At 39.4% G+C, this 12,941-nt stretch overlaps 1 protein-coding gene across 6 annotated transcripts in view; it reads left to right on the forward strand.

Moving 5' to 3' along the window:
* LOC100020001 (protein kinase C zeta type-like) overlaps positions 1-12,941 on the forward strand; it is a 35,280-nt gene that overhangs the window by 16,911 nt on the left and 5,428 nt on the right. For 4 of the 6 annotated variants that reach the window (XM_056798703.1, XM_056798701.1, XM_056798704.1 and 1 more), the window contains 4 exons: positions 9,178-9,302; positions 9,426-9,493; positions 10,580-10,752; positions 11,451-11,486. In XM_056798703.1, the coding sequence (XP_056654681.1) occupies positions 9,178-9,302; positions 9,426-9,493; positions 10,580-10,752; positions 11,451-11,486 (402 nt within the window). Of the gene's footprint in view, positions 1-7,683; positions 9,303-9,425; positions 9,494-10,579; positions 10,753-11,450; positions 11,487-12,941 lie in introns of those variants that run through there. The other 2 variants (XM_056798706.1, XM_007503290.3) reach the window with 2 other exon arrangements.

Genomic DNA, 12,941 nt, shown 5'->3' on the forward strand with positions numbered 1-12,941 from the left:
TGATTGCAACTCCTGCCTTCTTTCTATCAGTTGAGTCTCAAAAGGTCTTACTCCATCCTTTAATTCTAACCTTGTGAGTATCAACCCGCCTCATATGTGTTTCTTGAAGACAACATATGGTAGGGTTTTGGGTTCCAATCCAATGTGCTATTTGTCTATGTTTTATGGGTGAGTTCATCCCATTCATGTTCAAAGTTATGATTGTCACTTGTGGATTCCCTGGCATTTTGATATCTTCCCCTAGTTCTGACCTTTCTTCTTTAGCTATATCCTTTTGAACGAGTGATTTACTTTAGGTCAGTCCCCATAGTCACCTCCCTTGATATGCTCCCCTTTCTAGCCCCTCCCTTTTTATGCTCCCTTCCCCTACCCCTTCTCTTTCCCTCCTTTTTATACTCCCTTCCCCCTCCCCCTCCTTAATTTTCCTTTCTTTCTTACTTTGTTGGATAAGATAGATTTCTGGATCCCACTGGATCTAGTTGTTCTTCCCTCTCAGAGTTGATTTCACTGAGAGTAAGGTTCACTTAATACCACTTTACGCTCTCTTCCTCTCCTTCTCATATGAGACTTCCTCCCCTCCCCTTCCCATGTGTATCTTTGTATGGGAAAGATTATTCTATTTAGGTCCCCCCCACCATTTTTTTGTATATTAATGTATCTTAGTATTATTGATGATTCCCCCTCCCTTTTTCTTACTTTGCCCCCCCCTTTCACCAAATCTTCTTGATGCCCCAATTTTTCCCTATGCATGATTCTTCTAACTACTCTTATGATGCATACAATTTTTAAGAGTTACACAATACCTTCTCCCCACATATTAATATATATAATTTGATGTAAGTGTAGTCCTTATAGAAGAGAGTTTGACTTAAAGAAAAAGATGAGGTTTTTCTCCTTTTCCCTTTCTTTCATATTTACCTTTTCATGTTTCTCTTGCTTTCTGTGATTGGATATCAAATTTTCCACTAAGTTCTGGTCTTTTCTTAGCAAATACTTGGAAATCTTCTATATTGTTGAATGCCCATACTTTCCCCTGGAAGTATTTAGTCAGTTTTGATGGGTAGTCGATTCCCGGTTGGAGACCCAGCTCTCTTGCCTTTCTAAATATCTTGTTCCATTCTTTGCAGTCTCTTAGTGTGTTAGCCGCTAAGTCACGTGTGATCCTTATTGGGGTCCCTCTATATCTGAAGCTCCTCTTCTTGGCTTCTTGTAGGATTTTCTCCTTTTCTTGGAAGCTCTTGAATTTGGCGATTACATTCCTGGGGGTTGTCTTGTGGGGATTTGGTATAGAGGGTGTTCTATGATCCCTTTCTATTTCTATTTTGCCCACTTGCACCAGAACATGTGGGAAATTTTCTTCTATAATCTCCTGTAGTATAGCATCTAGGTTTTTGTTTATCTCTGGTTTTTCAGGTAGACCAATAATTCTCATGTTGTCTCTTCTTCCTCTGTTTTCCTGGTCTGTAACCTTTTCAGTGAGGTATTTTATGTCTTCTTTTAATTAATTAATTTTTTTTTTGCTTTGTTTCATTAATTCTTGCTGTTTTTCAAGCTCACTGTCTTCCAGTAGCTTAATTCTGGTCCTTAGGGACTGATTTTTGCTTTCCAGCTTTGTCTGCCCTTCTATTAGATGCTTCCAGCTCTTTCTCTGATTGTGAAGTCTTCTCTATCATACTGCTGATCTCTTTCTCCCATTTTTCTTTCCAGAAGGTTTCCGTGTTTTGGATAAGCTCCAATTTGAGTTCTTCCAGAGCTTGTGGATAGTTTCCATTTTGGGAGGCATGCTTTGATTTTGTTTGGATTTCATACTCTTTCTCTTCTTTTCCTTGGGTACTCCCGCCATAAAAGTTTTCAATAGTCATTTTTTCCCCGTTCTTCTTGGAGGCTTGATTTTGGGCCGTGTGAGCCATTTCTTTGGTGGTTTTATTCCCCTTTCCTTTTTGGTTTGGGGTCTGGGTGGTATGGGCAGGTTTTCTGTGAATTTAGGTTGCCTCAGACTAGTTCTTCCCAGCCTCTGAGGTTTCTTAGAGCACAGGCCCCTATGCTCAGCGCAACCACCCCTGTGTTCAGCGTGGCCACCCCTTTACTCAGTGCAGGATTCTCCCGTGAAACCACCCTGAGATGTCATTTCCTAGCAGTCTTTAGATCCCAAGGACCCTGGTGTGCCCCCCCCCCATACAGAGACATTCCTCACTCACTCATTGTCCCAATGAGCACTTTGATACCGTACTCTGGTTTGGTGGGGGATATGGGGGGGGCAGCTCAGTTCACATTTTTGTGCAAGCTTATCCTCCTTCTTATAGTGTGGAAATGTTCAAACCCCATGTACCTTGCTTTCTGTGGGATACTGGAGAGTTCCTCCATTCTTCCAAAGGTGATTTTTATGCTCTTTGAGGTAGTCTATTGTGTTAGGAGCCAGGGAGAGGAAGTGATTCACGTCCCGATTGCAGCCATGTTTACCCAGAAGTCCTAGAGTGATTTTTAATAGAATTTCTCTTTCTAATTCTTACTGCTGAATTTTTTGATATAAAAAGAAATGATGATGATTTATGTGCTTTATTTCGTATCCTGCAACTTTACTAAAATTATCATTTCCACTGGGTTTTTAATTGATTTTCTTGGGTTCTCTAAGTATACCCTCATAACATTTGCAAAGAGTGATAATTTAGTTTCCTCACAGCCTACTCCTTTTTACTTCTTTTTTCTCCTCTAATTGATGCAGCTAGCACTTTCTAATATGATATTAAAAAATGGTGGTGATGATGGGCATCCCTGCTTCACTCCTAAATTTATTGGGAAGGCTCATAACTTATCCCAATTTCAGATGATACCTGTTGATGGTTATAAACAAATACTGTTTATTATTTTGAGGAAAGTCCCTTCTATTCCTTTATGTACTAGTGACTTTTTTAAGTAGAAATGGGTATTGTATTTTGTCAAAGACTTTTTCTGCATGTATTGGGATAATGATGTGATTTTGTGTGCTGTGTTTTATAAAACATGAGTGTTTGAGTTCATGTGGACAAAATAATTCTGAGTAGGCATCCTAGCACCAGGTCTGCATCTTTGGTAATTAGCATTGCTGTCTCTGCCACACTCCAATTCGTGGCTGAGCACCTGCAGCTATGGGATATACTTGGCCAGAGTAATAAGCTACAGGTCAGTGATGCTGTCCCAAACTCTGTGTCAAAACACCTGAAGCTACACCCTTATGCTCATACACAGAGTGTGAATGTCTTGGGATAATCAGGGATACCTAGAGCTGAGGCTGATAAAATTCCCTTTTTCAGCTTTGTAATCACTTACAAATTCTCTGGTTTTAATTTCAGTGGCTCTGTCTCAGTATGTCTTATTAAAAGTGTCAGAGGTTTATATCCAGGGATCTACTGTCTGCAAAATCCCATGGTACCTATGATCACCTTGAGCAGTCATTTGGTCTTAGGTGGACTCGAGTTCTGTATGTTTGCTGTCTTCTTTGGGGGGAAATGTTTCTTGTCGTCTCAGATAACAGAAACCCAAGATATTCCACATTGGACAAAAGCCATTGTACTTTCAATTTTGATATTTTGTGTTCCTTCTTGTATAATACTACCAAAAGGTGTTTAACTATCAAGCTGATATGCTCTGGCTGTTGGTGAGATTAGAAGCAAGTCATGCACAAAATATATCAATCTACTTTCCTTATAGTGCATGTTTGTAAGGTCTATCAAAATTTGGGAAAATAATAACGAACTTTCACAGAACCGTTAGGGCAGGCAGCAAGAGGTCAGCTGGATTCCTTTTCACATGAATGCAACAATATTATGGGATTCCTTGTGTATTGGGATGGAGACAACTGCAGTACATAAATCAACTACTGTGAAACATTTTGCATGAGTGGGAATTGCATAAACGATCATTGCAGGACTTGGTACAACACAGTGGTTTTTTATCATATGGTCATTGACTACTCTCAGATCTTGAACAAATATATAGACCACATTGCCATTTGCATCTAACTTAGGCTTTTTCACAGGTAATATGGGGGTGTTGTATTTGGAGATACAGGGTAATAGTAATACCTCGCTGTAATCGGGACTCTATTATGGGGTTATGTCATCAATTGCTTCTTTGCTTAGTGGGTATTGTGGGATTTCTTGTGGTGAACCTTCTTTAGTTATTATCTTAACAGGGACTGCTGATTTCAATTACCCTACATCTATAGAACTGGTGGCCCACAAACTTTCAGGGATATCGGGTGAAATTTCATTGATGTGATTTCCTTTATCCTCTGAATCTATTGCATCTAGAAACAACACTAGAAAAAATTTAGGGATTTTTCAGGTAGTTCTAGTGAAATATCTCCAGTAGGGGTACATACTATAATTTCCCTGAGCTTATATAAAAGGTCTGGACCCACTAAATTCAATGGGGAATATGGCATGAGCAAAACGGAATGTTTCAATCTAAGAGGTTCCAATGACACCTTTCTTGGTTGCCATTTTTTACAACTTGGGGTTTTCCTTTCATTCCCACAACTTCTTTTGTTCCCACTGCTTCACACTCATCTGGGGATTTTTGTGAGATAGATTTTGCAGCGCCAGTGTCAAGTAGGCAAACATAAATGGCCTCACAACTTGAGGGTAACATGGGATTCTGTGCTATTCCAAGGGGAATGCACTGCTAAAATTGCTGCTAATGCAGCAGGATCAGGAAAACTAAATTCTTGTTCCTGTCCTCCACTCACTATTTATTCATTCACTTCCTTTATATCATTTTGCCAATTCACTAATTTCTATGTTTCATATGTGATTTTATTTTGTATTCATCCACAATATTTTCAACTGTAGTTCACTCTGCACCGCTTCTTAATGCAGCTGCCCCATGTTGTCCCTTCTGCATTTACATCTTTTGTGGGGTTCTCAATGAAATAAGTAACCTAAAATAATATATATATGTATATATATATATATATACATACAAGCTATTAAAATTATAGATCATATCCCAATCCCCTTCCCTTAAAATAAACTATCTATAATCAAAATCACCTTGTAAATTGATAGTATCTTATACATTTCTACCTATAAATCTACTTCCTACAACTAGTTAAATTAACCACCGTTACTTAATATATAAAATGGGAAGGAAATTGAAGGTAACAGAAGAAGGTTCAAAGGAAGGATCTCACTGACAGTAGTCTTTTTCAGTCTTTTATAGCTCTGTTGGAAATCATTCTCAGCAGCAGTAGGATTCACTGGGATAGACACAATCACAAAAAAGTCACAGGATAGAGAATATAGGGCTCTCTAGGTCTTCCCCAGAAAATCCAGACAGAGATTACTCTCCTGGCTGCTTAACAGTACCTCCCAGAAGAAGAAACTGCCTGTCACTTCTCCAGAGTTCATGAATTTTGCTCTTCTGCCCTGCAGGATTTCCTGCTCCTGATTTGTAGCATTGCTCTTGATCCTGCTAATTTTCTGTAAACATCACCAACAACTTTTGAGTATATAGGATGTGTACCCACTTTGATAAAATCTTGCTTTGCCCTTAAGTCTGGGGCTTGTGCTGACCCATTGAAATATCTATCATCATAGTGGTTGGAGTAATTAGGTTTTGCATACAGATACCCACTATAATACCCAGTGCTAAACCCATTTTTAAAACCAAAGTTTCCACAACCATTGAACCCATCAAATCTGTTGCCTTGCTTTCCCCCATTATAATTTCTTGAATTCCGTCTAAAAACCTGTCCCTTAAAATGACAGACTTTCATTAGGTGACCAGGTCTATTACAAAATAGCAGTGAAGGGTTCGTCTACATCTCTAGAATTTATAATATGCTATTCTAGGTGGTCTGTAATACTCCACTACTTAATCTTGCACTTCATTAGTTTTTAACTTAAGTGTCAGATCTTTTATTTCTTTTGCTAAATTATCTAGGATATTATTCTTTTTGAAAATACAAAGAAATTAAAGTGTTGTTTTCATCAGTGAGTTCTTATGCCACTTTTTTATATAGCTCCAATTTTGCCTTTCTAGAAGTTCTTCTTCAGTGCATTTTTGTATATCTTGTTCCATATAGCCAATTCTGCTTTTCAAAAGAGTTCTCTTCTTTGAATTTTTATGCAACTTTTACCACTTTGTCTATTGTGATCCCCCCCCCCCATTTGAATAAGTTTATTTAGTCAATTTAGAACATTAGTCCTTGGTTACAGTAATCACATTATTTCCCTCCCTCCCCTCTTCATTTGTGGTGAGGTCTCCCTTTTCATATTGGATACTGTCAATTTGGTTTTTTTCTTTCCTTTTTTTTAATTAGACTGACTAGTACTTTGCATATTTTATTAGTTTTTTTCAAAGTACCAGCTTCTAGTCTTATTTATTAAATCAATAGTTCTTTGACTTTCAATTTTATTAATTTCTGCTTTGATTTTTTGGATCTCGAATTTAGTCTTCATCTGAGGATTTTTAATTTGTTTGCTTTTCTAGTTTTTTTAATTTGCATGCCCAATTCATTGACCCTCTGCCCTTCTTAATTTCTTAATATATGAACAGACAGCAGAGAAGGAGCTAGAGAGGGAACTGGCAGCTGGCAGCCTGGCCAGAGCTGTGGAGATCCTCCATATTTGCTCCAGCCTTACAGGAGGTGTTGGCCTCAGAGCACAACCAGCCCAACTAATCTGAACTTAATCCCATCAAAAGTCTTCAGAATTCAGGGAATTCCAGGCTCCACACCCCTTCCTCATTGACTGCTGGACTTTAATCCAATCAAAACCCTCCAGAGGACAGGGAAGCTCAAACCCCCAACAACCCTCCCCAACAGACTGCACCAAGAGATCTTCTGTCACAGCTCCAAAAGGGGAGACTGACAGAAGCCCCAAAATCCCCCCAAAATGAGAGGATCAAGATCACAGACAAATATAGGGAGCAAAGAAGGGGTGAATATGAGCAAAGAACAGAAAAAGAAGAAAGAAATTACAGTAGACAGCTTCTACACAGCGAATGGAGCAGAGGGGGAGGGATCAACAATCGATAAATCAGAAATCCCAGCGAATTGGATACAGGCTTTGGAAGAACTCAAAATGCAATTCAAAACACAATTAAGAGAGGCTGATGACAATTTTAATAGCAAGATAAGTCATCTGGAAACAGAAAACAGTGTCTTGAAAGCCAAAATTATTCAGCTGGAAAACAAGGCAAAGAAGATGAGCTATTGTGCTCAAAGGTATAGTGAACTGGAGGAATTCCATGTGAACTGGTACAGCCTCCAGGATTGATGTAGAGGGATGGGAACAGAACCAGGAGAACATTGTACAGAACCAGGAGACTGATACACTGTGGTAAAATCAAATATAATGGACCACTCTATTAGTCGCAATGAAATGATCTAGAACAATTCGGAGGGATTTATTAGAAAAAAACACTATGCACATTCAGAGGAAAAACTCTGGGAGCAGAAACACAGAAGCAAAACAATTATTTGACCATATGGGTCACTGGGGATATGATTGGGGATGTAGACTCTAAATTATCACCCTAGTATTATAAACATCAATAATATGGAAATAGATTTTGATCAAGGACACCTATAAAACCCAGTGGAATTTCACACTGGCTCCGGGGCGTGGGGTGGGGGGGTAAGGGGGTGGAGTGAGGGAGGTGAGGGAAAGAACGTGATTCATGTAACCAGGGAAAAATATTCTAAATTAACTAATTAAATTAAATATAAAAAATAAAAAGAGACAGTTAAACTTGGAATCTGTACCTGTGGTGAATGGAGCGCTGTTCTCAGTTTCAGATTCTTTGTGCAGCTACAGTATACTCTCTGGGGATCTATCTTCTTTCAGTTCTTCAAATGTGGTATCATGCAAACAAAGGTGTTTTTAATGGCCTTCTGATCTAAATTCTGGTTTCTGAGTAACCACAGCCATTTCCCCCCACTTTGAAATGTAACCAGGGAGAGTCTGCTGCCACCCCCCACCCCCGTGGCTACAAGTACTCCTGTCTGCTCGCACTCCTCCACCTTGAGATCTCCCCCACAGATTAGGGTCCCTTTCTGAATATGAACAATGCAGCAGGAGAATTGCCTTCACTGTCAGCAAAGGGATTCCTGTAATCTCTTTCTGAGCCACTCTCTGATCCCTCAACCCCTTATTGACTGGGGATGAATGCTCCAGAAGCCTTTCCTGTTGCTTCAGTTGTGGACAAGTCATTTTGGCATGATGGGGTCTGGCCTGGTACACTGCTTTACTTCCACCTCCACCTCTGTACACATCATCTGTCCTGCAGGTCTTCAAAGTCGTTTTGTGCTGGAAAATGATTTGTTTCTCTTTTTTTGTGATATACTCCTCCAGAATTCACTTTAGGACATTGTATCAGGTTTTGGGGTGGTAATTTGATAGAGATCAGATGGGGGATGTGTATCTTCTCCACCAACTTGGTGAGACTCTGCCCTTGGCTTCTATTCTTATACATTTGAATTATTGGAAATTGGAAATGAGACCCTTATCAGAAGAATATGAAGCAAAGATTTTTTCTCTCCAGTTAGCCAATTCCCTTCTCATTTTACCTACATTGGTCTTGTTCTGGAGGAAAACCCAATTTTAAGTTAGCAACACTCTCCATCTTATCTTGCTGTCCTATCTATCCCTCATGTGCACATGAACTGTCCCTCTGTCCATTAAAATGAAAGATCCAATTTTCCTGATAACTCATTTTTTTACATCAACTTTTAGGTAGCTTGCTCATATACCCATTTGAGTTTACTTTGTTATGTCAAGCAAGAATATCGGTCTATCCCTAGTTCTCCTGGACTAATTTTCAGTATTACAAGCAATTTTTGTTAAGTAATGAGTTCTTACTCTTGAAACTGGATTAACCTCCTCATTTTACGTGTGAGGAAACTAAAAGCAAAAACATAGGATATGGCAGAACCATGAATTGAATCCAGGTCTTCTGACTCCCAAGTCCACAATTTTTAATACTGCCAGAAAAAAGTATAGTAGAGGTATCCTCAGTTTTCCTCTGAGGAAGGACTAGAATAGTGCCACCTAGAATAATGGTCATGATCATGATAATGGTCACCACAATAACTAGCATTTAGAGAGATCTTTAAGATTTACAAAGCATTTTCTCTCATTTGAATAACATTTGTAAGGCTCAGACAATTGGGTATCTTTCCCTTCTGTACAGCAGCAGGGAGATACAACTGGAAGAGCTTCATCCTTAACTTCACCATCACCAACATGTTTTATACAACCAAGATGGCTCAAAGGGATTCCAGCACATTCCGTCTTCCTGAATGTTTCCTGCAGCGCATGGTGAGACTCTTCCCCTCCACACTCCTCTTCCTCCTTGCATCCATGCTTCCTTCCTCATCCCTGGATATACAGACTTCCTCTAGCCAGGTACTCAGAAGTTCCCTTCTCTCTTTTTGTTTCCAGTTCAAGGTATTGTTTGAAAGAAGCAGCCTTGGCTCTCAGTATTGTGGATGCAATGTGACCTTGCTGAGGTGAGAATCTTGAAAGCCATGAGCTCAAATAGCAGGGACCATAACATTCCCATTTGACAAAGATCACACACAGGCTGCTGCTGCTTCCCAATAGCAATTCCTTCTTTCACAAGCTGTAATGGATTCACCACCACCACCCCACCCCCCCAACCAACAAGCCATTAGAAATATTGTGGGCACCTTCTACCTTTTCCCTGGTGGAGAAAAACTTCTTTTTCCACAAGTCTTCCAAAGACAAGGTTGTAACTTTAATCACTTGAACTTTATAACTCCATGTGAAAGAAATAACATAGGAGGCACCAATAGAGTGCTTAGAAAATAATTCATTAGAACATATCAACATTCACTGTCTCTAGAATCATAGGATTATAGAATGGAAGCTTAAAGAGATAGTAGAGGCCATATGGACCACTCTCTTCATTTACAGATGAAAAAATGAAGACCCAAAGAGATTCCAGTGACTTTTCCAAGATCAAAGATACTGTCAGATCCAGAATTTGAACACAGGCCATTTGATTTTAAATCCAGTGGTCTTTCTACTACTCTAAAGAAACTACTGAAAATAATCTGATCCCATACACACTTGTAAACATAGATGTGAGTGAATTTACACAGCACTGCCAAATTCATTGCAGCAGATCAGAGTGCTGACCTTGCAATCAGGAAGACCTTAGTTCAAATTCTCTCTGAGACTCTTAGCAGCTGTGTGACCCTCAGCAAGTCACATCATTTGTCTTAGCCTCAATTCCTTCATCTTTAAAATGATACGGTTGGTTTTGATGCCTTCCAATGTCCTTTTCAACTCTCAAACTATTATTCTCTCCAAATCATTGTTCAAAGTGGGTCACTTCTTTCAAGAGTGTTTTCTGAATAATTAAATTTCATTAATTAAACCAAAGGTGTCAAACTCAAAAGGAAACAACATCCCTGTCCCCTGCATGTTGACTCAGAAAATTATGCATATTTATATATTCCATCATCAACACATTAAAATTATAGAGGAACAGTACTACACTATAGTCTTGTTCAAGTGATTTTCAGGAAGGGCCATGTTTGATATCTCTTGTCTAAATCATCAATTTCTAGGTCTATGAAAAATGGGGCAGCAACAGGAGTGGAGGTTATATGTTTTTATAAGGAAGTTTTCTCTGTCCCCGTCTTGGACAAGAAGAAGATTTACCAAGAGCTGAGTCAAGAGACTAATGGAATAACAAGGCTTGGACATTATATTCTAGATAAGAAAAGCCTCTATGTGGATGGTGAGTAGCCCAAATTGGGACATACATTTTTATTTCTCTAGGTGTTTCCATTTCCAGAAAACAACCCACCTACCCCAAATTCTTCTTACCTTTTTAGACCACCCTTATTTTCATGTTTTTTTTTCTATCCCTCCTGGGATGCTGGCCCTCAAAGTGGTGACAAAATATAGAGATATGGGGGTTTACTTCTAAAGATCATAAGTGGCTGGATTTTTCTTAGGCTCCTTTAACAAAGATGTATGCCATCAATCTCCGTTCCTCTTGATTGAGGTGGTGCCTTGAATGATAAAGTGCCATTTTACCAACCCTGTGGGCCCCAGAACATCTCTCCATTGCTTCCTTCAATGTTTGCCCAGATACCCTACTGAAACATTAATGTTTACTCTCTCCCATCCTCCCTGCTCCTCTCTCTCCTCTTCCCTCAACCATTACTTTTCCTCCTCATTTCATTTCTCCTTCATCTTTTCTCCCTTTTTTTATTCTTCTCTTTTCTGTATTTCCCCTCTCCTCTTGTCTTCACTTCCCTTCTGTCCAATTCTCTTCCATTTTGTCCCCTTCTCCTCTCCTCTCCCCTCCTTTGAACTCCGTTTCCCTGCCTACTTTCCCTCCCTTCTTCTCTTCCCTCCCCCGAATCTCTCCTTCTCTCCTTCCCTCTGAATTTCTTCCTCCTCTTTTTCTTCTCCCCTTCCCAACTATAGGGTATAACCCTCAGATGCCACCCCCCTCCACAAAAGGTGAGTTTTCAATTTATTAATTTCTCTATATTTTGACCTCCTTTTGGAAGGAGGGGAATAGGGAAGAGGGGAAATGGGTTTGGGGGGTTCAGAATGAAGTGTACTGTTAGAAATGGCCAATGTAGAGCCCTTCTTTACTTCATATATCTATGTGGATTATTTTGCTACTCAAACCATATACAAATTGTTCAAAAGGGTAAAAATTAATCCAATAGGACGTGGAAAGCAGGTTACCCCATCCCCTTCTCATTCAATATTTAGTTAAACCTTGTGGTCTTGGTAACCCTGGTACAAAGAAGGCATCTTCAAGTATTTCAGGGAGACTTGTGCCCGTCCTCTATGATCTTCATTCAGTAATGTTGGCCAATGGTTTTCTTTTTTTTTATTTAATTCAATTTTTTTGTTGTTGCAATACTCACTTTATTTCCCTCCCTCCCTCCAACCACCCTTTTCCAGCAGCCGAATTGCAATTTCATTCGGTATTACTTGTGTCCTTGATCAGAACTTATTTCCATGTCCTTGTTTGCATTAGGATGTTCATTTAGATTCTACATCCCCAACCATATCCCTTCGACCCATGTATTTAAAGCAGTTCTTTTTCTTTCGTGTTTTTACTCCCACAGTGTTTCCTCTGAATCTGGATACTGGTTTTCCTCGTAGGTTCCTCAGAGTTGTTCAGGGCCATTGAATTGACACTAATGGAGTAGTCCATTACATTTGATTGTACCACAGTGTCAGGCTCTGTGTACAATATTTTCCTGTTTCTGCTCCTCTCATTCTGCATCAATTCCTGGAAGTTGTTCCAGTCCCCATGGAATTCTTCAACTTTATTGTTATTCCTTTGAGCACAATAGTATTCCATCACCAACATATGCCATAATTTCTTCAGCCATTCCCCAATTGAAGGGCATCCCCTCATTTTCCAATTTTGGCCACCACAAAGAGCGCTGCTATGAATATTCTTGTACAAGCCTTTTTCCTTATTATCACTTTGGGATACAAACACAGCAGTGCTATGGGTGGATCCAAGGGCAGAAAGTGCCCTTTGTGGGCATAGTTCCAAATTGCACTCCAGAATGGTTGGATCAATTCACAACTTCACCAGCAATGCAATAATATCCATTCTTTGCCAACACCTCCTCCAGCTGTCATGTTAGCCAATCTGCTAGGTGTGAGGTGATACCTTGAGAGTTGTTTTGATTTGCATTTCTCTGATTATTAGAGATTTAAAGCACTTTTTCATGTGTTTATTAATAGTTTTGATTTCTTTGGCTGAGAACTGCCTATTCATATCCCTTGCCCATTTATCAATTGGAGAATGGCTTGATTTTTTGTATGATTGGTTTAGCTCTTTATAAATTTGTGTAATTAGACAAACACAGGAACTCTATGAACACAACTACGAAACACTTTCCACAAAGTTAAAACTCGATCTAAACACTTGGAAAAACTTTG

This window comes from Monodelphis domestica, chromosome 5 (assembly GCF_027887165.1).
Source record: "Monodelphis domestica isolate mMonDom1 chromosome 5, mMonDom1.pri, whole genome shotgun sequence".
NCBI classification, from domain to species: domain Eukaryota; kingdom Metazoa; phylum Chordata; class Mammalia; order Didelphimorphia; family Didelphidae; genus Monodelphis; species Monodelphis domestica.